Source organism: Aquarana catesbeiana, linkage group LG04, assembly GCF_042186555.1.
Source record: "Aquarana catesbeiana isolate 2022-GZ linkage group LG04, ASM4218655v1, whole genome shotgun sequence".
NCBI lineage: Eukaryota > Metazoa > Chordata > Amphibia > Anura > Ranidae > Aquarana > Aquarana catesbeiana.
In genome coordinates, this window is record NC_133327.1 from 519,515,308 (window position 1) to 519,542,807 (window position 27,500).

The window sequence follows — 27,500 nt, forward strand, 5'->3', positions numbered from 1 at the left end:
GCAGATGACATCACGCAGTTTAGAAGGCGGGGCCCTTAGGCCGGAGGGCACGGTGAGCTCTGTCCATCTCAATGTGTTCATCAGGGGGTTCCACCAAAAGGTTGTTAAACAGGGCCTGCAGGGTGGACTGTAGGTCTTCAGCCCTCCTCCAGTTCTGGGAGGCCTCGCACACGAATGTTGTTCCTGCACCCCCCTGCTATCCAGGTCCTCAACATGGCGTTGCATGTCCCTTAGCAAGATGGTGGTGATCTGCACCCTGGATTTGAGTGTGATGGACTGACAATTTAGTTTCCTGGATCTCCTCTTCAGCCATCTCCACTCTGTCCACTAGATGTTTGAGTATGTGAAAGTCAGTGTAAGTAGTAGCAACTGTACACGGCTGCACTCTATTGTGTACGGTGTACACCAGAAAAGAAGTAGCAAGTGTACTACTGCTGCACTGTATTGTGTACACCATCAGAAGTGTAGTAGCAACTGTACTATGGCTGCACTGTACTGCGTACGGTGTATGTGGAAACAGTGTAGTGCTGAGAAACTATCAAACAGCATACTGAAATGCATTGAAAGTACTAAACACAGAAAACACATATTGTGAAAAGTGATAAAATTACAGTCCAGTGATTATAAACAAATATAATTTCACCTAGCGGGTGTATTCACATTTATGACAAGTGTCCATAAATATGAAAGGCTCAGGATCCACTCTTGAGATGGAACTGGAAAAAGAAACAAGTGACTGGCCATGGAAACACCAGGATAGCGTATCCTTCACCAAAGAAATGGGGTATGCACTCTTACCGGACTAAGTGGACTCACTTGCCAGTGGCAGTGAGTCAATCACACTTGTGTTGGCCACAACCTGGGAATCCAACGTTGCACAGGCCTTGGAGGGAACTGGAACTCAGTCGGAGGTCGATCCAATCATGGATGATGGATGGCAAAAATGTTCTCATCATGGCCAGCATGGAAATATTGAAAAATAGAAAGGCTCCAAGGGATTTATTGTAAAAACGTACAAAACATCAATACATGGATGTTGTACAGAATGATCACAAGGTTAAAAAGCAATGTGGGGAGCAATGAATGCAATACCGACGCATTTCGTCCGAATGGACTTCAACTGGGGCATACCCCGACACCACCACATTGCCCATATTTATAAAAAAAAAAAAAAAAAATCTAGATAATCAGGTAATTGGGAGTAGGAAGGCATTGTTCCACCCACAGTACAAAAACCAGAAAACGTGGCCGCCAGCGTGATGCATGCCTAACTCTGAAAGCCAATGGGCGGAAGCAGATGTCCTGATCACTCCCTATGAGATTTCCAGGCCGCGCCCACAGAGGGAATGCATCACGTCTTATCCTCCCGCAAGACCTGCCCAGGATGCCACAGGTCCGGCCATCATGTGACTCACCCCAGAAACGTGAGAGCGTCATTGCCGTCGCGCGGCGCAATGACGTCACCACAACAATGCGGCCAGGAACTTCAATGCGAGGCATTCAAGGGTCACTATGGAGAGTGAACACCAATGGCTACAAATGGAAAAAAAACTGATGGCGGGGGCCCTGAAAACATCTCTAAAACACGCCGACATAAAACGTACATATCGGAATGGATTAGAACTATAACATAATAGAACAATGTCCCACATCATAGTAATCTCAAAACATGGAAAAAGATGTTAAAACAGAACATACATATACAACAAACGTGAAATCTGATAAAAATGACTCATCATACAATGTATGTTCCATAAAAATGGAACTTGGTCTAAAAGATAATCCTGAATATAAAACACAAAAAAGTAAAAAATGAGACCTAAACATTGATGAATCATGCCAGGTTAAGAAAACTATGTCCCAATCCCTGTTCATACCGAACGGCGAATAGGACTTAAGTTCATGTATCCAATAAGTTTCAAGATGGACACCCCACGTAGACCAGAGTCTCCCCTCCAGTGCGGAACAAAATTTATCTATAATTTTGAATTGGGTGCCAGTGGGATCTTTGTCATGCTGTTTGAGATAATGACGGGGAACACCATGATCAGTGCGACCCTTCTTGATGTTGGCCAAATGCTGGCTCGACCTCCAGTTCCTTCCAAGATCTGTACAATGTTGGATTCCCAGTTTGTGGCCAACACAAGCGTGATTAACTCACTGCCACTGGCAAGTGAGTCCACTTAGTCCGGTAAGAGTGCATACCCCATTTCTTTGATGGAGGATATGCTATCCCACACTATTCCTGGTGTTTCCACGGCCAGTCACCTGTTTCTTTTTTTTCCAGTTCCATCCCAAGAGTGGATCCTGAGCCTTTCATAGTTTTGGACACTTGTTATAATTATTTCACAGAGAGTCTCTCTCCATTTTAGTATGCTGTTTCTTTTATGGTTTTTTCAGCACTACACGGTTTCCACATATTTCTTTGACTTTGTTTTAGTGTCAGCAGCCTGAATTTCAATGTGGCACGTGGATTTCACATCCTCTACGAGCTGTTTAAAGTCCTCCTTGTTTGCTATAGCTTGTAGGTAGGATTGCCATAGAGGAGGTACTGATTGGAGGTGGCCCATAGCTACTTGCTGTGGCTGCAGGTCAGCAAGAGAAGGTCGTTGTTGGGGCTCCGCTGCAGGGATGCCTTGAGCCCAGGCAGTGGGCTGTGATGGAGGGTCCCAGGGCTCGGACCACACCGGAGCATGGGAGGGCGATGGAGCTAGCCTGGTGGGGGTCCCCGGTGTGGAGAGGGGTGTGGGAGATCGCAATCTGGGCACAGGTGAGGGGGGTCTCAGTGTATCTGCATCCCCCAAGTCTCAGAGGCTGTCCCGATCCAGGCTCCCTGGATCGGGACAGCCTCTGAGACTTGGGGGATGCAGATGCAGGCGTGCAGGGTGAGGCATAATGTCCCCATCATGCACTAGGAGGGCCCTGGGTTTTAACGGGGCCTGAGAGAGCTGGAAAGGGAGAGCAGAGGCAGCCCTCGTGTATGCATAGATCTGACGTCGTCCGCAGAAGCCGTGGGAAGTAGACTGTACACGTGTACGGCGTGGGGAGCTGGCCTGGTGTGACAGCCTGTCCCCCATGTAGCGTGGCGGGGGGTGAATGGATCCCGATGTAGCGGCAGGGATACCCAAGACTGGGAGAAGGCGGCACCCGGCGCCATCTTGTCTGCTCCGCTTGGTGACAGTCAGGCGGTATAAAGTAGTCTCGGAAGCTCATGGGGGACCCCGGCGGAGGTTGTGAGGATCCCTGAGCTGTGGAGGAGTGAGTGGTCCTGGGTTTGCCCATTGAAGAGTGGAGGAGTCCCCTAAAAGTGGAGTGGAGCTGCAGGCTGAGAGAGAGCTAGCAGGCCAAGTGTCCATGCAGGTCGGCTTCCGGTCATGCCCCCCATAAAACTTTATTTTATATAAATGCCTCTAAAAAGGTGGATTCTCAAAAGTGCTTTAAAAAGGAAAACACAAGCTTGTGTTTGCCATTCCAGAAAGACGGTGTGCAATGCAAACCGAATTCGGTGCCTGTCAAAGGCCGGATATGGCGTCAGCATCGCACGCAGGAAGGCTAGTTGTGCACTGCACGCCGTCTTCCTGGAATGGAAAAAACACACGCTGTTTGTTGGAACGCTGGATAGACTTAGTGCCGGTCTAAAGGCACAATCAAATGTGCAATATTGCACAAAGATGGTAGTTTATTTTAAATGGAGCATCCAAGAGTAGTATCTGGTGGGGGTACTTGAAGGAACATCTGTATCTGCTGGGCAAGTTTTTGATCTACTCATATAGAGGATCAACAGAACAAGGCATTATTCAGGCTTTTTAATCACGGCTTTCTGGCGAGTGTAAACTTTGGAAAAAGGTGGTGAATTACGAGTGTTTTGGACCGTTAACACTACTAAAACCTATATCTAGCACTTGGAATTTACAAAGGACTATCACTGGGACTTTGTGCATGTACATTTTCAAGAAAATCTTAACCACTTAAGGACCAAGCCTCTTTGAGATTTGTTGTTTACAAGTTAAACGTTTTTTTGGTAGAAAATTACTTAGAAAAAAAATATATATAATGTTTGGGGGTTAGAACACCCTAGAGAATAAAATGGCAGTCGCTGCAATACTTTGTCACACCATATTTGCGCAGCGGTCTTACAAGCGCACTTTTTTTTTTTTTAGATTTTTTAATCAAAAAAGTGTAAGACAACAGTAAAGTTAGCCCAATTTTTTTTTCTCTTGTGAAATATGTTATGCCGAGTAAATTGAAACCCAACGTGGCATGCTTCAAAATTGCGCCCGCTCGTGGAATGGCGACAAACGTTTACCCTTAAAAATCTACATAGGTGACATTTAAAAAAATTCTACGGGTTGAATGTTTTGAGTTAGAGGTGGTCTAGGGCTAGAATTATTGCTCTCACTCTATCGATCACGGCGATACCTCACATGTGTGGTTTGAACACCATTTTCATATGTGGGCGCTATTTACGCATGCGTTCGCTTCTGCAGGCGAGCTCGGCGGGACGGGGCGTTTTAAAAAAAAAAAAAAAAAAAAAAAAAAAAAGTTTTTTCTTATTTTACCTTTTATTTTTACACTGTTCAAAAAAAAAAAAAAAAAAAAAAAGTGTCGCTTTTATTCCTATTACAAAGAATGTAAACATCCCTTGTAATAGGAAAAAAAAAAAAAAAAAAAAAAAGCATGACAGGACCTCTTAAATATGAGATCTGGGGTCAAAAAAGACCTCAGAGCTCATATTTACACTAAAATTCAATAAAAAAAAAAAAAGAAAAAAAAAAGGATGGCCCTTGGTATGGGGGTTGCTATGGGGGCCCCTAGCCTGGCTAACCTATTCATGGCCAGATGGGAGGAGTATGTCATCTATGCCCAGGACATACCCCAGTTGGTCCTGTGGATCAGATACATAGATGACATCCTCCTATGGGATGGTGATGTTCCGTCCCTTCAGTCCTTTATGTTTTTCCTCAATGATAATCAGAGGAGTAAAGAGTTGAAATATGAGATGAGCCAGACTGAGATTCATTTTTTGGACACGAAAATTAAGGTTGATAGATTTACCACCTCAACCTACTTCAAGTCCACAGACAGGAACTCCTTTATCCCCACAAACAGTTGTTATCATAGGCCCTGGCTTGGATCAGTTCCGAAGAGCCAATATATGAGACTTAAGAGGAACTATTCCAAGGAGGATGTCTTTTTAGAACAGGCTGAGATCCTTACCCAGAGATTTTTGGAAAAGGGCTATACAGAAGATAATCTAATGACTGCTTTGGATTCTGTCAAACAACTAAATAGAGAGGATCTTCTTGTGGACAGGTCATCTCAAAATTTAGATAAGTTTTCTCAAGGAGTTCCATTTTTGACCACTTACTCATTGCAACATAAAAACATCAAGCAAATGGTGTCTAGGCATTGGCATATTGTTTGCAATGATCGAGTGTTGGGGAACATTCTGCCAGAGAGGCCGCAGCTGGTCTTTAAAGGAGCACCTTCTCTAAGGAATAGGGTGTCCCCCAATAATCTGGATCCCCCCATTAAAAAAAGTTAGTTTTTTCAACCAATAGGGTACTACCAATGCCGTAGATGTAGGGTATGTTCACTCAATAGTTGTACCCACAGGAGAACTACCAGTTTTTTGTCTACTAGTACTCAAATACGCCATGACAATAAACCCTTCATTACCTGTTCCACATTGGGCATGGTGTATTTACTCCAATGTCCATGTGGATTACAGAATATAGGGAGGACTTAACACCCCCTACAGGTCAGGTTGAATGAACATATCAAACATCAAATCAGGATTTAAGAACCATTCAGTGTCTAAACATTATTTGTTGGTACAGAAGAAGGATCCTTCAAATACCCTCTTCTTAGGTATCGATAAGTATAGCCCCAACTGGAGAGGTAGTTCCCTTGTGAGAGAGATCTCAAAACTTGAAATATCATGGATACATAAAGCCAGAACTTATGCGCCCTATGGGCTAAACATTGAAGGCATTCACATCGACACCATCGATAATTCTTAGGTTATCAAACAATGTAAATCTGGTCTGAGACACGTATGTGGGGGTCCATGTATAATTCATATGATTTTTGTTTAATTTTGATATAGTTTTTATATTGACTATATATTATATTACATTTTAATTTGTTGATTTATTAATTTTAAATATATCCAAGAGAGATGGAAGCTATTCCATGTCTATTTAGAGTGCTTATTTTTCACCTTAATTCACTTTGATTATTTATCAGAGTAGATTAAATTAATTTTATATTTATTTATCACAGTGGAATTATTAAATTAATTTTATATTAATTTTTCTTATTATCACATTAATTTCACTTTATTCCCTTCTATAATATGGATCCAAGTATTTTGTCACTACATATCATGGTGATGGATTGCTTGTAATAAGTAAATTTATCACTAATCAATAATTAATATTAATGATTATTTTCACTATTTTTTATAAATACAATTTTTTCAATTTAATGATAGGGCATTTAGATGTGTACACTCATACTCATAATACTTTTTGAAGTGCACGTATCTGCAGTTTTCAATATTACAAATGTGTCACATAATTGTATTAGTTATATGTTAGTTTAATCTCATCTATCATTTTTATTTTTAGTTTAATTTATTTGGTCCAGACAGCAATCTGGACCATGTCAATGAGATCTTCCCCTTTAATGTTAATTTGCAAGATAGGGATGAAAGTTCATTATTAAATAAAACTTTTTTCTTTTACAACATCTTTGTCCATGTCTATTATATAGGTGTGGAGTTAGATTGTTTCTTTTTTGGTCATAGGTTGAACGTTTTTAATAAAGTTTTTATTGGCAGCGCTATTGTTAGGGCTGCCCATGATTAAGATGGCGATTAGAGATCCGGGACTCAGACTGAGGTGTGGTAGTATATTAGGTGGTGATTCAGCACGCTGCCCGTTTCCCATTGAAAATGTTAGTTATGACGAAACGCGTCTGAGGAGGTACGTGCTGACGTCACTACGCCGTCTCGTTGAGGACGACTGGAGCTTTTGTATTGTAGCCGGCTTCATATTTCTATGCAGGATTTTAATGCTTGTTTGTAAGTGCAAAATTTTTTTTTATCATTTTATTTATCATAATAAAACAAGTGTTGGCGTTATTATGCTATGGTGTATTGTATCCTCTCTTGGGGTATTACATACTGACACCTACAGCCCATACGGAATACTTGGTTCTCCGCTAAGAGTTGTCTTTCCATCCATCAATCAGGCTGCTTGTCTGTTTCCAGCTGAGGATTTTTTTTAAAGTGGCATCTGCTTTTTTGGTTTGGCATCTGGTAAGGAGGCCCTCTATGTGGTGGCGATACACTTAATCGTGTTTTATCCACTGGGTGGTTTTCTGTCTGTGCAATCTTTTGTTTTTACACTGAGTGCAATTGCATATATTGTACATTTATTTTTGACAAAATTACACTATGGTATATCTTGTTTTTTTTGGTTGACACAAAATTATGATTTGTGGAATCAACGCCCACTTATGCTAAGAGGCTCGCAACTATACATCGCAGTATCAGTAGTGTTCCCTCTTGCAAAATCAATAGTCCGGGCTGGGTTAAAGCCACCTGCGCATTTGGTTTACAATCTGGTAAACATGTTTTCCACAAGGTGATGGTACACTTTTTGTGATTTAGTCACTGGGTGAACATTGAGCATATCTCCAGTTGGTCAAGCATTTGGAACACTATATATCAATCAATTTAATCTTTTGGACTATTAGCACGATTTTCTCTTTTTCAATGGTATGGAGATGGGTGGCCATCTTCCCCTCACTCGTCTCCAAACCCAGCAAGGGAGAAGATCTAATCGCCTCAGTCGATGGCTCTGGTAAGAGGTGGAGGGCACCGGAGTGCGACGGGAGGGGACACCCCTCTCCTGCCACCGATAAAAGTGATCTTCCGGCAAAATTAGTTTGTTTTTTTTTTTTGGATATTATAGCAAAAAAAAGTAGAAAATGGTTTTATAAAAACCCCAGAGATAAGCAAATAACAACAAAAGAAAAAAAAAAAAAAAAAAAAAAAAAAAAAAAAGAGAAGGACGTCAATTTTGTTTGGTTACAGCCTTGCACGACCGCACAATTGTTGGTTAAAGCGACACAGTGCCATATCACAAAAAATGGCCTGGTCGTCAAGGGGGGCAAATCCTTCCAGGGCTCAAGTGGTTAAAGTCTATGCGAAACCTAACAGGTAGCCAGTGAAAGGACTCCAGGATAAGGATAACATGATCACTACTGAGTACCAGACTCAGTCAGGATTCTGGCTGAAGAATTTTGAACATATTGAAGTAGATTAATAGTGGATTTAGGTACGAATAAAACGTTTCTCAAGTGGAAAAATGATGTTCTGACATTTTGTACATGTGGATCGAAAGTTAAACTAGCATTAAATATCACCTAGATTTTTCGATTTAGACTGTAGCTTAAGTACAGTGCCATCTATAGATAAGCTATTCAGCCTTGTCTTAAGGAATTGATGGGGGTGCCAGTAAGCATGACTTCAGTCTCGTCACAGTTTGAGGGGAATTATGGGCTAGTAGCTGTAGAAGGGCTGTCTAGCCTTGCCGCTCGCACATAAACGATTTGTGAGCATAGCCCATTTGTGTGTCCTGATAAAGTGCCAAGCTAGTGTTTTTTTTTTTTAAACAAACAGATAGGGGGGGTAGGGGGTGGCTTTTTCCATGATGCTGCAATGACTTTACATGTGTAGAAATTTCAGTAGGCCCAGTAATGTCCTTTCAGGGGCTTAATCTTCCACCAAGCAAAGCAGGCAGATCTTAGGAGACACTAATTATACCAGTGATGGCCATGATGTGATCAACCATCTCCTGCCAGAAGATTGAAATTTTAGGGTAAGTCCAAAAGATATGGAGAAAAAAAAAAAAAATCTCCATCCGTATGCAATGCCAGAAAACAGATGAACCACTATGGTTCACTTTGAGTCTGAGGTATAAAGCACACACAAAAAAAAAAAAGCTTAAAATTGTATTGGCTTGTCTCACACACGCTAGTTGGCTGAAAGGCACATTTCAAACCTCTACCCAATCCAGCTAACATCAGATTTTTTAAATTGGATATCAAGTTCATGAAATTTCTACACATTATGCCAAGAATACTATTAAAACCTGTGTTACGTTGAAGTTTGTGATTTCTATTTCGGTGCTTTAAAAATGGATTTACCACAAACATCTAGCTCCAAAAGGTGTAAATAGAACGAGCACTGTAATATATATGCTCTGCGGTGCCGCTTTCCACAAACCAAGCATTCTGACTGAAAGTGTCTGACAATTAGAATAGCAACATAAGGCTGCTCTAACATCTGAAGCTAAAATTATAATGAATGATTTTTAGTTTGCTGCCCTAGAGGAAGTAGTTCTTGTCCAGGATGTACATCCCGTAGCCAGAGCTGAATTTACACTTTTCGCTTCCGTGGCCAGCTACCGCAATCCACCTCCTCGCCAAGAATTTTGCCATTACCCTCTCATTTTTAATGAGGTTTCTAATACAATTTGTATTGAATTATCCTGTATTGTTTCTCCATTACTTTTTCTATTTGACTTGGGATGCTGTCCTGACCAAATACATCGATCATACCCTCATCCCTACATCTATTTTGATAATGGCCAGCTCAGTTTTATATGCATAAGGAGGCAAGTATCATGTACATTTGATTTTTTTTTATCATGCAAATATTAAATTGTGAATAGGAGGAGCATTCTTCTACACATACACTGGATGCTATCACAAGTAAGTCATTTTCTAACAATGAAAAGAAACAAACAGCAGAGAATAAAAAGTAAAACATTAAATGTATCTTAGAAAACTACGATTTTGCTATTTCGATGAAAACTGCATTCAAAACATTAAAAAGGATACACTATATTGAAAATACTATGACTATACCACATCAGATTACACAAATCACCAGACTGTTAAGCAAGAATTTACAGTAGCCAAGTAATTTAACTCTACAAAGAAAAGGTCAGATCGTTAAACATTAAAAATGGACCAACTGAGTATTCTTACCCTGCAACTAAGACATATTTTCCATCTGGTTGCTCTTTTAATCTGTCCAGAACAGACAGGCGTACTTTGGCTTTTGTGCTGCCATACATTTCAAGTTCATCAGAAAGCAATCCTATCTCTTTGGCAACCACATCAATAGCTTTTGGACTCTGTCTTCGAGAAATCTCAATATCACTGTAAGAATGAAAATAAACAGATCCATTGGTTTCGGTGGGCAGCAGTATAGAATATACCCCATATGGCAGCTGAAGTGGCAATCTAAAAAACATGTGCATGTCCTGTGTTTACCCATGTAGTGCCTAAATGACAATTCCATTAATCTACATAACAGAATGAAGCTCGTCATTGCTGCAGCAAGGCACAGGTAGCTACTGAGGAAGTTCAGACAGGTGCATGAATTCTGCAAGATACAGCTGTTTGTATAATTCGCTTAGAGCTCCTTCAAACAGCGGAAAGAATACAGAGAAAATTAAGTGAATTTGAACTCAAGAAGTGAAATTTTGCAGTTATAGAGGACATCTAGAAACATTACTTGTGCTAAAACAGTGCTTTAAATGTCAATCTTTTGCCTTGAATTCCTCCTGCAAAATACAACCCCAATTCCAAAAAGGTTGGAACTCTGTAAAATCTTCATAAAAACAGAATGCAAGGATTTGCTAATCTCAAATACATAGGTTTTATATTGTGAATAAAATATCAAAGGTTTAAAACTGAGTAATTGTACAATTAAAAAAAAGTAGTAATTTTGAAATGGATGGCAGCAACACATCTCAAAAAGGTTAGAACAGTCCCCCCATTTCCAGGGGCTCAAATGTAATTGACAAATGAATATAAAGCATAATTACTATTTTGATGAGAATCCTTTACTGGCAATGACTGCATGAAGTCTGGAACCCATGGACATTAGCAAAGACTGGGTTTCCTCCTGATGTTTTGCCAGGCTCTAACTGCAGCTATCTTCAGTTGGTCTTTCTGCCTTTAGTTTTGCCTTCAGCAAGTGAAATGCATGCTCAGTTGGGTTGAGATCAGGTGATTGACTCGGCCATTGCAGAATATTAAATTTTTTCCCTTCAAAAGCTCCTGGGTTGCTTTTGGATCATTGTCCATCTGTACTGTGAAGCACCGTCCAATCAACTTTGCTGTGCTTGGCTGAATCTGGACTGACAAGTACTCTCTAAACACTGCAGAATTCATCCGCCTGCTTCTGTCACATCAACAAACACCAATGACCTAGTGCCACTGGAAGCCATGCATGCCCATGCCATCACACTACCTCCACCACGTTTTACAGATCACATTGTGTGCTTTGGATCATTAGCTGTTCCAGGCCTTCCCCACACTTTTTTCTTCCTGTCATTCTGGTACAGGTTAATCTTTGATTCATCCGTCCAAAGAAAGCTTTTCCAGAACTGGTCTGGCTTTTTTAGATTTTTTTTGGCAAAGTCTAATCTGGCTTTTCTATTCTTCAGGCTTATGAATGGTTTACACCTTGTGGTAAACCCTGTGTATTTGCTCTTGTGAAGTCTTCTCTTCATTGTAGACTTTGACAATGATACACCCACCTCCTGGAGAGTGTCCTTCACTTGTCTGGATGTTGTGAATGGGTTTTTCTTTGCCATATGAGGATCCTGCAATCAATCATACACCACTGTTGTCTTCTGTGGATGTCCAGGCCTTTTTTAATGTTGCTAAGCTCACCAGTGTGTTCTTTCCTCAGACTGTACTAAACTGTTGATTTGGCCACTCCTAATGTTGCTACTATCTCTGATGGATTGGTTTCGTTTATGAAACCTTACAATGGCCTGTTTCATTTGCATGGACAGCTCCTTTGAACGCATGACGTAGGTTCACAGCAATAAATTCCAAATATAATTACCAGACTTAGAATCAACTCCAGACCTTTTTTCCTGCTTAATTGAAGAAATAACGAAGGAGTATTGAATTTTGAGTGTTGATTCAATGTCCAATTGCTTTTGGTCCCTTGAAAAAGTGGGGATGGCTATTCTTAAGAGCTGTAATTCCTAAACCCTTCTTTTGATTTGAATATACATACCCTCAAATTAAACCTGAGTGTGCACTTTCAGCCCATATCCATTTTATAACTATAGCATGAAAATGTTTTGGTAAATACCTGAAAAATTAAATCTAAAAATTATGCCTGTCCAAATATATATGGACCCAACTGTATTATCTCAGCAGGACAATGCTGAACAGCATACTGCATCTATAACAGTATAGCTTTGAAGTAGAAGAGTCTGAGGGTTTAACTGGCCTGCCTGCAGTCCAGAGATTTCATTAATTGAAAATTGTTCTTGGTACATCCTGAAAGGTAAAATATGAAGACCCAGGACTGTTCAGCTGTTAGAAACCTATATCATGCAAGAATGGGGCAATATTCCTCTCCCAAAACTTCAGCAACTGGTAACAGTTAGACATTTACAGAGTCTTGTTAAAAGAGGTGATGCCGTACTGTGGTAAACATGGCCCTATCCCAACTTTTTTTGAGATGTGTTGTCATCAATATTTCAATTACCTTAAGAAAAAAAAAAAAAAAAAAAAGTAAAAACGGTACACTTTCTCAGTTTAAACATTTGCTATATTGTCTAGAAAACATGGGTTTATGAGATTTGTAAATCATTACCAGTAACTTTTTTTGTTGCAAAACAAACATCTTTTACTTACCTGCTCTGTGCAGTGGTTTTGCACAGAGCAGCCCAGAACCTCCTCGGCACTCCTGGTCCCTCCCTCCCGTTGAGTGCCCCCACAGCAAGCAGGTTGCTATGGGGGCACTCAGACACTGAGCTGCAGCCCGGCCCTACACCCCCCCCCTTATTGGCTCACTGACCGACAGCAACGGGAGCCAATGGCACCTTGCTGCCTTCTCAGCCAATGAGGGGAGTACCGGACAGCCGAGTCTTATGCAACATTGCTGTATAGAGATGGGGCCTGCTGTACACATAAAACAAAACGTCTGCCTTTACAAAAACTTTAAAATAATCATACGTATATTTATGTAAAAACATGGTGTGGGCTATCTAGGGGGAAGTTATACCAATCAGTCTGTGTCATGCCCTTCAGCCTGTGTTTGTATGTACTTAGAATTACAGGGAGGTGAAGCCTCCGTCATTAACATGCAATATTCCACCCCCATTGCATTTAGCTGTTTAGGGGGCATGGAGGAGGGAAGGAAGTGGGCTATCATTTATCTGGAGTGTATACAAGCACATGTGAAATTAACAGCTTTGAAGGGAACTGAAATGAGCATGCTCAGTAGATGTTGAAATGGCTGGTCTACACAATCTCAGGCTGCAGCAGGGACACCGACAGTGAGGGTGCAACAGTGAACAGCAAGAGCACATTTTTTTTTGCAGAATATAGAAAACGAATCCCATAGTGACTGCATGAGTATGAACTCCAAGCGATACAGCATCTACTGACAATTTTTTATGTGGGTTTAATGACACTTTAATGATTGCTCATATACAGTGAAATAACCATGATCTGAAAAAAGTTTAGGTTTGGTGTGAGAACTACATGAATTACTGACCTACCTATTTTAAATAGCCCCAAAACATATTTAAAAATATAGTATGCCAAATATGTATCACTCAACTATATAAAGCCACAGGAAGCACTGTCAAATTTCAACAACGTATTTGAAAATAAAAATTATAGCTGGTATCTAGTCCCAGCTAGAATCACTAAATTTCTACCTAAATCTTCCCCCAGCTGTTTTAGAGGGTGTGGAGACAGGGGCACGCACTTACAAATCTGGCGGACATGCCCTGTGGTGCAGTGCTTCTGGACAACGGTATTCCGGATGGCATCTACTCTCCACCAAGTCACCTTAGCTCCTACCCAACCGTAACCCTCCTTAATTATTTCCCGCAAGATTACACTAGAGCACAACTCTGTCTCCTCCTTCACTTATTTACCGCAGCCAAGCAGACGATTGCTAAGGCTTGGAAAACACCCACCCTTAACATAGTCAAAATGAAGAATAGGATTACCCAGGCAATGATACATAGCAAAATTGAAGCTAAAATCCTTGATAAAGTCCCCCAACACTCCAGAACCTGGCAACCCTGGGTTGAACATTTTTTTGTCCACAGATATTGACGAAAACCTCCTACTACATTTAGTATGTCCTGGCACCATCCTAAGATTTTGAATCGGCTCTTGTGCCCGTGCGGGCCGACCGGTCCCCCTTCTCTGCCCCTCTACTTTTCTAATCCACATTTTCTTTTCTTAGATCCCCCCTTTACTACTACTTTCTCTTCATTCTTTCTTCTACTCTTACCTACACTTCTCTACTAAACATTGGTAATGTACTCTGTCACATGTGATAATTTCGGTGGCTTCCCCACCAGTGTTTTTGGCGAATAGCCAGCATTTTAATTTAGTAAAGCTGGAGATATAGCTCCCTTTAACTATTTGTATATCTAGTTACACTAAATCAGAGTGATATCTGACTGAGTATGCATCCTCTGCTATAACGTTTTTTCTTTATGTTCATGTTGTTTTACCTTATTATCATATGCACTGTCTACTATTCATACTGTACTATGTATTGAGCTTTATGTAACAGTTGCATGTAAATTACCAATAAAATATTTGAAAAGAATATAAAAATTATATAAAAAGTATTATTATGTATAATGTGCAAATATTGTCTGTATATAGCAATAATGTTAAAATTTTCTTAACCCTTTAACGTAGCCTCCGGTAAGCCCTTTAAGGGATTGGCTCTCACAGCAGTTACATGATTGGAAGCCCATCACTGGCTCCGAATCAAAAGCTGTGTCTGAGTTGCCAATGAAATCATGGGTCAGCGTGCTGGGAGTGCACAGCAAGTGCGATCCAAGCACACAACCTCAGGCTGCTGGGGAAGCCCACTTTCCTTGCCGCCAGAATATATGCATTACAATTAAAATTTCAAGATATTGGAAAGGTCAAAAGGAATGATAAAATTCAAATGGTCACTACTAGAACTTATATAGTTACATTACCTTAATTGAGATCAACTGATAAAGACCCCAGATTGTATAGGGACAAATTCAGTATTCCAGAGGCTTGATTAAAAAAGTTCTTATGTGCAGATAGATATATTTATGTGCAAGAAACAAATCTATGTTAAAACAACTGTGTTTAACACATGGCTAATAAATACTTATCAGGATTGGTGTATGAATAGTTGAAGCAAACCTTATCTGTAGCCAGAAAAATAAGAAAACAAACACATTGATACAGCACCAAGAGTATGAGCCAGCTGATGGATCACAAGTCTCAGCAAGCTGATATATTCATGCCCAATAGCTTAAAGTGATTGCAAAGTCCTTCATTAAAAAAAAAAAAAAAAAAAAAAAAAAGGGATATACTTATCTGCTCTGTGCAATGGAATTGCAGAGTGTCCCTGATCCTCCTCTTCTCGACGCTCCTGGCTCCTCTTCTCGATGTGCCACCATAGGAAGCAGCTTCCTATGGTGGCACACCTGCAGGGTTAATCACAAGCCACACTGCCTGCGTCCATAGACACAGACAGTGCAATTCAGCCCCGCCACCTCGTAACAGGATTTGACTAACAGCAGCAGGAGGCCTCAGCAAAGCCTGTAAGAGCAGGGAAAGCCGCTAAAGAGAGGCACAGTGCTGGATCGAGTAAGGACTCAGAATACTACAACCTAAACATTTTTTATCTTAATGCAGTAAATGCATTAAGGTAAAAAAAGTTTAGGCTTTAGAACCACTTTAACTGCAGCAGGCAAAATATAACCGATGTATCATGCATTCCAGCCAGCTAACTCAACAAAAGATAATGCAGGTAGACAGATTTACTACAAGTTATTTTATATAAGTAATCAATAAAGCTGTATAATAATTTTAATAGTTTAGGTGGAGAACTATAAAAGCCTTTATATATATAACACTTTTTTTTAATGATTATATATGGAAAGACCTGCATTACACATATGGGGAGTTGCATAAACATCCCTTGATAATCAAAAAACAGACATGGTTTCAATACTTCCCTACTGTATACAGGACCAGAAAGTTTTGGCTTTAGATACACTACATTTTTCCCAGAAAGGTTCTAAGCAAAAATAAAGACCTGGGAACAGGAGAAAGAGTTTGTAGCTTTAAGCAACGAAGGTTCCACTTCTTATACTTCTGAGCATCAAGCCATCTTCTACTGCTTTGTGCCAAATTCTGTTGAAAGAGAAAGAATGTACACATCAGTAATTCACGAAAATTAAAGCAATACCAGGATTTCCTTAAAGCAATAGACTAACCTCCATCCTAAGGGCTGCTGTCAGTGGTCCTACAGCTTGGCCAGCTAACCCATCACTACTCTGGTCAGAACCTGAAGAATCAAAATACTAATGCATTATCAAAACATCCAAATCATAAAGCACTGTATTCTAATCAGTTAAATCACAAAGTAGCTGGAGACCTGGTGTGAATTTTCTACTGCTGTAACGGTTTCTAGCAGGGAGGAATATCCACAAATTGGGTTTTGTATTACATATCTGTACGTATGTAGAAACCCATGCATGGTTAGTCAGGGCAGCCAATAATGGGGTACAGCTGGGCCTGGCTCCCATCAGTTTAGCAGGGGGACCCAGGCAGCACGGGTAATTGGATTGTGGCTAGAAGAGGGTGAAGGGTGAGATAGGAGTGGGCAATTTCTGCAAATCGATCACCCTGTGAGGTTCTCCCTGCACCAGGTGAAAGTTGGCTTCTACTCCTCCCTCACTGAATGACTTTAAGCTGCTGCAGGGAGAACACCACATGGTGATAGTTTCCAGTAATTGCTCCCCCCCTCCACTTATCACCCCCTCCTGTCTACAATCTGATTCTTCATGCTGCCCCAGCTCCCCTGTGAGCCCGTTCCCCGCAGTGCTGCTGGCTTCTCTCCCGTCAGCTGCTGCATAGGGGGAACCATAAGGGATCAATTCCTGTAACTGCCCCCCTCCCCCGCTGCACTTGGGGCAATATGTCCTTTTCTGAACACAGCGAGTGATTGGTACCGATCACTCAGTGTTCATTCATAACTGAAGTATAAACTGTGTTCACCATGTTTCAGTTTATGAACAGGAGCCTCTATACAGAACACCTCCTGTTCACTCATTTGCAGTGCAGCTGATGCTGCAGAGGAAAGAATTGAGGATCTATGTAAAAAAGAATAAAAAAACTAAGAAAAATAAAAAATAAATTTAAAACAAAAATGAAGGGCTCATTCATACAAGTTCTCTGGCACATAGTGTGACTGAGTGGTTTGTCCATGTAGCAGAGGCCACCTGTTACTCTATTGGGATGCAGCAGATGTGTGAACACAGCCACAAGACTTAATTTGACAGGGGTGCAGGTGTGGGCAAGTGGCCTGAAATGCAGTTAGGGGCCATACACTTGCATCCACATGCCTGTCGAATTAAGACCTGTGGCTGTGTTTGAACAGCTGCTGTCTCCATAGCATAACCTAAGCTGTCTGCACACAGCTCCAAGCCACATAAAACAAAAACCCAGATTTACACTGTAGGGCACAGTGCCCATACGAATGAGCCTTAAAGCGGACCTTCAGTATTTTTTTCAACTTTCCATCTATTAAATCTCCTGCCCTTGTTTTAACTTTGGATAGAAAAACATTTTTCTGCCAGTAAATACCTTATACAGCCCCCAGCCCACTTCATGTTTGTCTGGTCATTAGCCTAGGCTTAGGACATCATGCACAGCTCTCAGTCTTGTGAGAGTTTGCCAGGAAGGGGGGGTTGAGTCATAAGAGGGCCAATGTAAGCTGCAGGGCTGGAGGTGTGCTTCTGTGTGTCTGTGCAAATCCAGGAAGCGAACAGGCAGTATCTTCAGCTGCCCAGTTAAAATGATTGCAGCCAGACTTGGGGGAAGGAGATTTCTGCAGCATATTTGGCAAGTACAGAATTACAGTATATATAAAATATGCAAAGTGGTTGGAGGGAAGCTTCGGAATGCCAACGATATTACAAATGTGAGCAGACTGCAATTCCTCTTGAAGACCTAATTCACACACATTTTATTAACTCAATACAGTTTCATATTTTAGATTTAGGAATTTTGTAAGATTTGTTGTGTTTGTGTCCATTAATAATGATTTTAGTGTATTTGTAAAGAAAAAAAAAAAAAAAAAAAATTTGTCTGTTAGGCTTTGCAGGGCCCTGTGATTTCTAAAAGCAGCTCTGGCTACAGTCTACCATTTAACTGCTCTCCTCCATAGCAGTTTAAAAGGAATGTAAAAGTTTATTTTCTTACAGTATTCTTGTGTTTTGTAGTGGTTTAGAGAAATGCAGCATTTTTCACCGTAGTGAAGTGTCCATATAGGTTGGAGGTGCACAAGCTAAAAGGGAACAATTACAATAAACAAGCTACAGATAAAGTGATGTAAATAGGATGTCAATAGACGGCATATAAAACGTAAGGCATCACCTAACAGGTTTTTTTGAACTGTGTATTTGGGCATTTGACATTCCTTGATGGTGCTATAGTTGTGTAGGCAGATGTTTAACTGCTTAAGTGTGGGTCAGGTTGGTGTTGAGCATTTTGCCAGTGCTGTCCCAAAATGTAGCCCATTTTGTCACGTCTAGGGATTCTCCTAGGTCACTTTCACACTTGAGATTTAGGCTGGTTGCTGAAGAGAAAAGATGGGTATATAGCGCAATTATTAATTCAGAGGAGTGCAGATTGCCCATGCAGTGGTCTTCAAATGGGATAGGCATATCGGGCAGCCCGTAGATATTATATGGTGTAGCCCTTGGTGCTTGTGCAGAGAGTAGCTTCCCTTAACAAGGCGTTTACTCAGGCCAGTGAAGGAAATATATATTTAGACTGGGCTTTAGCAGATAAATGGTTTTTTTCAAGCTACCTTGCCCTTTTCTTTGCCTGCCATCCCTTTATCCTTGTAATAAAAAAAAAAAAAAAAAAAAAAAAAAAAAAAAAAAATGAATTACCAAAATCCTCCCCACTGCACCAAGAATCATCCGCCTCCCATATCTGCCAATGTACCGATCTGTACACTTTTAAAAACTCTGTACAGAGCCCTGGATTCTGTGTAGCAGCATAATGTTGGCAACAGCTCAGTGTCATTGGTCAGTGCAATCACATGACAGTGATGAACAATGACCACCTTTTCTTCTGAGATCAATTCTTCTCATCTAACCATTAATATGCAAACTTTTATGTTTATATTCATTTTATTTGTAAAGCACTCTGAAAAACTTGCACTAGGATCATAATTTTAGTGCAATTTTAGTGCAAGTCAAATTATAAAACAAAATGTATGCCTTTTATCTACACTGATAAAAAAAAAAAAAAAATTAGTTTTTACTTAAATTTTTTTAAAGTAAAGTAAACTAAAAACTAAACTATGAACAATAGATTGCATAAAAAAAAAAAATCACTTCTTTTGCACAAAAAGAAAGGCTCGTTTATCCAAGAAAAGTGAAGTGGTTAGAATACACTCCAATAGCAGCTGGAAATATGCACTCAACAAAACACAGTATGGGGTTGCTTTACTAAAGGAAAAAACACTGCACTTGCTCCAGAGCTTAGTAAATGCGGTAAAATTTCACTTTAAAAAGAATACTTATTCCCATGCAAGGAAAAAATAAATAAATAAAATAAAAGCACTAGAGCAAATGCACTTCAAAGTGCACATTATATATTTGCCTATAGTAAATCGACCTCCATGCCTTTAAGCAAAATAGAAAAGTAGTGTTAAAAATAGAAGCATACCAATTTAAGTTACATTTAGTTGCTGAAATAGTTGGGGTAGTGCTAGGGGCTATTACAAGAAAAAAGTAAATTCTCTAGTCTGAGCCAAACATTGCCATATAGCTAAACAATTCACTAAGGACCTATTCATACTTGTGTTGTGCCAATGTGCAATAAAGCACGTTCATGTTACCAAACATTCCTGAAATGCACGAACACTGCATTGTGGTATGCTGCATTTCTATAAAATGATCATTTGAGTTTTTTGATCCATTGTAGTGTACATGGACAGAAATATACCCAACAGTGGTTTACCCCCGCACACACTATTCAAAAGGTAGCTGAAGTTGGGCTTTGAAATCATTAGATGCAAGTCAGTATACATACAATGCCTTGAAAAAGTATTCATACCCCCTTGAAATTGTATTCATACCCCCTTGAAATTTTCCACTTTGTCATGTTACAACCAAAAACATAAATGTATTTTATTGGAATTTTACGTGAATTTTTTTTTTTTTTTTTACAAATAAATACCTGACGTGTGGTGTGCATTTGTATTCAGCCCCCCTGAGTCAATACTTTGTAGAACCACCTTTTGCTGCAATTACAGCTGCAAGCCTTTTTGGAATGTCTCTACCAGCTTTGCACATCTAGGAGAGCGTCATTTTTGCCCATTCGTTGCAAAATAGCTCAAGCTCTGTCAGATTGGATGGAGACCATCTGAACAGCAATTTTCAAGTCCTGCCACGGATTCTCCATTGGATTAAAGTATGGACCATTCTAACATATGAATATGCTTTGATCTAAAACATTCCATTTTAGCTCTGGCTGTATGTTTAGGGTCATTGTCCTGCTGGAAGGTGAACCTCCACCCCAGTCTCAAGTCTTTTGCAGACTAACAGGTTTTCTTCTAAGATTGCCCTGTATTTGGCTCCATCCACCCATCTTCCCATAAAATCTGACCAGCTCCCCTGTCCCAGTTGAAGAAAAGCCACATGATGCTACCACCACCATGTTTCACGGTGGGGATGGTGTGTTCAGGGTGATGTGCAGTGTTAGTTTTCCACCATACATAGCGTTTTGCTTTTAGGCCGTTTTGCTGTATCCCCCACATGGCTTCTTGCAAACTGAAAACGGGACTTCTTATGGTTCTTTCAACAATGGCTTTCATCTGTAAAGGCCAGATGCATGGAGTGCACGACTAATAGTTGTCCTGTGGACAGATTCTCCCACCTAAACTGTGGATATTTGCAGCTCCTCCAGAGTTTTACCATGGGCCTCTTGGCTGCTTCTCTGATTAATGCTCTCCTTGCCCAGCCTATCAGTTTAAGTGGACGGCCATGTCTTGGTAAGCTTGCAGTTGTGCCATACTCTTTCCATTTTCGGATGATGGATTGAACAATGCTTCGTGGGATGTTCAAAGCTTGGGATATTTTTTTTTTTTCTGTATAACCTAACCCATTTTAAACTTCTCCACAACTTTATCCCTGACCTGTCTGGTGTGTTCCTTAGCCTTCATTAAGCAGTTTGCTTAATAAGGTTCTCTAACAAACCTCTGAGGGCTTCACAGAACAGCTGTATTTTTATGGAGATTAAATTACACACGGGTGAACTCTATTTACTAATTAGGTGGCTTCTGAAGGCAGTTGGTTTCCACTAGATTTTAGTTAGGGGTATCAGAGTAAAGGGGGCTGAATACAAATGCACACCGCACTTTTCAGATTTGTCAAAATTTGGAAAGCCATCATGTTTCTTCCACTTCACAATTATGTACCACTTTGTTTTGGTCCATCACATAAAATCCCTATAAAATAAATTTAAATTTTTGGTTGTAACACAACAAAATGGACAATTTCAAGGGATATGAATACTTTCAGGGCACTGTAAATTTTATTGGAGACTCTGGAGTCAGCTGGAAAAAGATTCTATGAACTTTTGGGCCATCAGACTAAATGTTATGCATGTTAAACACTGCATTCCAATTGTGAAGCATGGTGGTTGTGGCAGCATCATTCTGTGAAAATACTGCTTTACAGCAGGCTCATAAAGACCTAGGATAGAATGCATGCAGAAAAGTAAACCTGAATGAAACCTGAGGTCTCCAAAAATAAAAAACAGAGTTAAGAAAGACTGGTCTTCCAACAAATGTAAAGACCCCAAACATAAAGCCAACACTACATATGAATGGCTTAAAAACAGTGCTAATGTCTTTGAATGGCCAGGTAGGAATCCAGATCTCAATCTGATGTAGAATTTGTAATCTTCAATACAAAATGAACAGAGCTAAAAGTAGTTTTTAAAGCAGAATGGGGAAAGTTGCAGTTTTCGGGGCTGATAAAGACCTATCCACACAGGCTTACACTTATTACCATCTCCTAAACACCAACTTGAAGAGACTGCATACTTATGCAATCAGCTATTTAGTGCGATTTTAAATTTAGAGATCTGTTTTCACAAATAAATCTATCCACCTGGATTTTGTTCTTTGATGAAGCATTAACATTTAGAGGGAGGTGAATATTTTTTATATAAACCATATATGTCTATGCACACTAAAAAATGGTATGCTAAATACCCTAAATAAAACCGATTACCAACTGTAAATGAAGGTTTTTATTCCCAGCGTGTCTTACATAATCAAAACAATAGACAATCCTGAAACTATCTACAACCTTTCCTGGAAAAGTAAAAATCACAATCACAAAAAAGGTAATAAAAAGGTTTCCTGAGAGAAGGGGCCCAGCCAAAATGACAGATTAACCACTTCACGCAAATCGCCGTACCTGCACGGACGGTACTTTGACGCTAAATACTGGGGTTATGGCAGCAACTAGCTGCTATAACCCTGGTATTTTCGTGAACAGCATGCATTTCTCTTTAAGATAAAAAAGTGGTCTCTGCTGCGGATTCACTGTGAGATCACTTAATTGGTGGCGGGAGAGGTGAGCAAATTTTCTATTACAAGGGATGTTTACATTCCTTGTAATAGGAATAAAAGTGACCCAAATTTTTTTTTTTTTTTCTTAAAAAAAACAGTCAAAATTAAAAAAAAAAAAAAAATTAAAAATTTTTTAAAGCACCCCATCCTGACGAGCTTGCGCGCAGAAGCTAACGCATATGTGAGTAGCACTCGCATATGAAAACAGTGTTCAAACTACACACGTGAAGTATCGCCACGATCCTTAGAGCGAGAGCAGTAATTCTAGCTCTAGACCTCCAACTCAAAACTGGTAACCTGTAGAAGTTTTTGTTTGCTACTCAAATGCATCTATGCCAAAAATGAAATTTATGGACACCACTGACTGGTCCAAGTACAGCATGAAGGCGTTCAGGGCATTACGGGACTTCACACTTTTCCAAGAGAACACGATTGATCTAATCAATCAAAATCGGTTTGGACAAGATCTTTGATAAACAAATCCACTCTCAATCCCATTACTCTTTAAAAAAAAGAAAACATTTCCTCCTCCCAATATTAATCCGAATGCAGCGATTTTCATTAAACAAACCATTAGGGATATCTGCAAATTATCATTGAAGAACGGTTCTAGTAAGTTAACTGAAGAAAATCATGCTTTGTTAAGCCTAAGTCAAACCAAGTCCATTACAATGAAGGCTTCCGATAAGGGTGGGAACATTGTCATAAATCGACAACACCCACTATAAACTTGTGTGCCATCAGATTATGAATAATTCTTCATGGTATAAACGTATCCCTAATGTGTTAATTGACAAATTGAATAAAGAATTTTACGCGCTGAATGATCAAGCGCACGCTAAGGCAATCCTTTCAAAATTACCTTTGGGAGTTTATTTGAACTAAAATACCCTAGGGTGGCTATGTTCTATAGCCTTCCAAAGATCCACAAAAATCCCACTGATCCTACTGGACGTCTGATAGTTTCCGGCAATGGAAGCATTACGGAAAATCTAAGCAGAGTAATTAATGCTTTCTTACAATCGTATGCCCACCTTCATTAAGGATACTATTCCTTTTTTACAAAAAAAAAAAATTGATGAATTAACTTTTACAGACAAATCTATCTTGGTTGCTATAAATATAGAAGCCCTGTATAGCTCTATCCCTAATGAAAAAGGCTTGGATTTATTATCTAGGGTCCTCCAACTAGGTTCGCCATGACGACAAGGCACTTAATTTATTTCGACTGGTCTCAAGTTCATTTTTGAAAATAACTTCTTCTCGTTTGACGGCTCCCACTACCTCCATGTGCAGGGCGTGGCAACAGGGACTTGTTGTGCCCATCCTATGCAAACCTGTACCTGGGCAAGTGGGAGCGGTCCTGTCTCAGTGCTGAGGACCTCGTCGAGTACACAAGCCATATCATACCCCAGCAGAAGTCTAAGGACGAAACGCATAGGGTTAATATGCTAGTCTAGCCACTTTTCTACTGCGCTTTTTATTTGTTCAATTGAACTGAATTTTACTGTCGATACTGTTTTTATTGGATGTTGGAAGAGACATTCCCTAAATAAACCCTTTATCCATTTGTTTTGTTTGATTTACACCATGTGGAGGCTCTCTTTTTCTTATATATTGAGGATAACTCCATTTGCCGAAAGGACCGTGGATAAGGATTAAAGCTATTTTCATCTTAGGCTACAATATTCCATCGATTGTAACTAGATGTACACCCACCGCTTGTCGGTAAAAAAAAAGCTCGATTGACTCACCGCTCACGGCGTGTGAGTCCACCACTGTCGGTAAGAGTACCTCATCTTTTCCTACTTTGATGTTATTATGGAAGCACCATCCTGAATGTCGGCTCAGCTCCAGAACATTTTGAGAAGCATTACAGAGATCCTACACCATTATATTACTATAACTGTTTTACTGTTTTCTATATAGTAATATGGACTCTATATGCGAATACCATTTCATTTATGATATACGGTAATTTAATTTGCTTTCCATGACATTATTTGAATATCTCAGACATTCTGGCCTTCTATCATTCATGATCGTATATTTGATATCCAGTGATTCTTAATATTATTACCATATAGATAGTGAGATATTTTTACCTCCCCACTTTGCCAACTGTCAGACCCGCGGCCTAGTATATATTATTGCGAGTGCAACGCATTTTATATAGGGAAAATCAAACATGAGTTTTGGCGCCGCATTGCAAGGAATACGTATAGTATGCACATAGGAGATCAATATCTCCTCCTTGGTAGAAAAACAGTCCTTAGACATAATTATAAAATGCCACAAATTTCCTCCGTCACCCTGGATAGAATTCCCATTCCGACCAGGGGCGAGGATTGGAATAAACTCCTACTACAGAGAGAGCAGAGATGGATTTTCAGGCTACAGGCTACGATTTACCCCGGCCTGAATGAGTCCATTACATTTGCTCCCTTCTTGAAGGGATTTGCATCAAGCAAAACTCAATAACTTTGTATCCATTCGTTCATGGACTTGTAAGATGCTCTTGCATTGTCACAATTATTTTTTATCTTTATTCCTTTTTTTATGTACATCTGTCTAAGATGGTTTCTTTTTTTTGTTTTTGATTCACAGTAACAGCTACATGTCTTTTGTTATTCAATATTTTACTCATATAAAGCAATTAATGCAATTAGTGCTATAATCACACAATATGTACATAATTTGTTTCTCCTGTATGTCCATTATGCTGTGCCCTTTGCTGCCATGGGTTCCAAGGGAGCTAGGCTTGTGTCCTAGTTACATGTGCGGGCGGTGGTGGCACCCCTTTGGCTTTTCCCCCCCTTTGTTCCCCACGGCAGGCAGGGGGGCTTTCCTGGCTTCAGCCATGGTTTCTGCCCCCTTTAGGTTTCCCTCCTAGGTGTCTGTTCCTCCATTGGCCACTGGAGGGAGCTTTCTCCCTGCCGGCGGCGTTCTGAGATCGCCCTGGACTTCTCTTTTGGCCTGCCGCGCATGCACGGGATTCCGCCGATATGCGTGGCACACCGTGATGTCACGTATTTGTGGCAGAGGAGACGGGCTCCTCCCCTTCCGGAACGCCAGGGAGCCCGTGCGTGGGTCTCCTTTGGCTTGGGGGGTGGGTATATGTGTGTGGGGGGGGGGGTCCCATGGGTCTAGTGGGTGGCTCCTTGATTGGAGGGGTGGGTTGCTGGATATGCCGCCTCCCCCACATTCTAATTATGGAGAACATATAAAAGGCTAACCGCATGGGGGTCACATTTAGATCCCACGCGGCGATCATGATGGACAATCACTAATCCCTCTGTTCCTAAGTAAATGCTTTACACTTTGATGGCTATACATATTGTTCCTTTGTCGATAGGCTTCTATGGCTCAAAATTTTCCCTGTCATATTTTTGCATTTATCCCTCTACTTATAGGCTCAGACTTTTTTTGGTTTGTACGAATCCATGTTTGTTTTGGTATATGCCTTGCAAGGCTACCGTTTATTATTTTTCAATATAATTGAAGCCCATTTTTTTCACTCGCACCTACCCAGGTAATCCACATTTCCCATGGGGAAACCTTTTCAGTTCATGTATATTTGGGGAGTGCAGCACCTTTGATCTCATTAATAGTATTGCCGTTCCCTTTACGTAAGATGTTAATAAACCCAGGGTGATCTGCAAGTTGCACAAATATTCCCTGAAGGAGGCAATTAAAGCTTCGAAGAGTAACCCACAGATTTTGATGGAGCATGGGCATCCTTTTTCCCCAAGCCTGTCGAAGAGAACACTTATGAAATGGCGAGCTTGAGATTCAATGCCAAGAAAAAGCAGATTATCGCTGGGGGTTTCCCTTCCGCCTGATGGCCAACAAGGATGGCAAGTCGGCTGTCCCGAGGAATAAGGATGATCTGCCTAAATTTTTAGAGACCCTGGAGCTCCTAGCTGTAGACTTCCCTGACTGGGAGTGTCCAGGGCACCATTCCACTGCCACAACACCCTGACTGCTGGAGAAAGGCATCTTCAAGATCCTGCAAATGGAATCACACAGGTCACCGTAATACCAGAGATACACTCCAGCCTGATGCACGAGTGTAATCCTTGCTCGACCTGTTCTTGCATCCCTTCAACTGGTAATATTTTGGCGTGTGGGAACCTTTGAGATCCTAATCCTAAGTCCTTCATCGTGTCTTAGGCCTCCTGAAAGAATATAGCCTGCCTGTCGTTTCTTAACGAACACTTTATATAGCCATGCTGTCTCTATGAACAGGACTGATCTCGGTTTATGTGCCTTGTTATACATCACCAACCTTAATGGCTGTAGCTTCCATATATGCAGTTTCCACCCAAATGTCTTTTTTGTAGTTCAATGTTGCTTCAGACACCGGGAAGATATAGCACACTTGCTGCGCTATGATCAGTCATCTCCCCCACATTGGTATGCCTTCCTGTTCAGTGGACGGTCACAGGATGGAGTTTCCTGTCTCTACCATCACTGATGCACTGTATAGTTTACTCCTATCTCTCTATATACAGTGGGCACGGAAAGTATTCAGACCCCCTTAAATTTTTCACGCTTTGTTATATTGCAGCCATTTGCTAAAATAATTTAAGTTCATTTTTTTTCCTCATTAATGTACACACAGCACCCCATATTGACAGAAAAACACAGAATTGTTGACATTTTTGCAGATTAAAAAAGAAAAAAACGGAAATATCACAAGGTCCTAAGTATTCAGACCCTTTGCTGTGACACTCATATTTAACTCAAGTGCTGTCCATTT

At 40.4% G+C, this 27,500-nt stretch overlaps 1 protein-coding gene across 1 annotated transcript in view; it reads right to left on the reverse strand.

Moving 5' to 3' along the window:
* MTHFD1L (methylenetetrahydrofolate dehydrogenase (NADP+ dependent) 1 like) overlaps positions 1–27,500 on the reverse strand; it is a 455,506-nt gene that overhangs the window by 369,644 nt on the left and 58,362 nt on the right. Inside the window, exons 9-11 of the mRNA XM_073627780.1 lie at positions 16,353–16,423; positions 16,172–16,269; positions 10,066–10,239 (exon numbers count right to left, since the gene is read on the reverse strand). Coding sequence (XP_073483881.1) covers positions 10,066–10,239; positions 16,172–16,269; positions 16,353–16,423 — 343 coding nt within the window. The remainder of the gene's footprint in view (positions 1–10,065; positions 10,240–16,171; positions 16,270–16,352; positions 16,424–27,500) is intronic.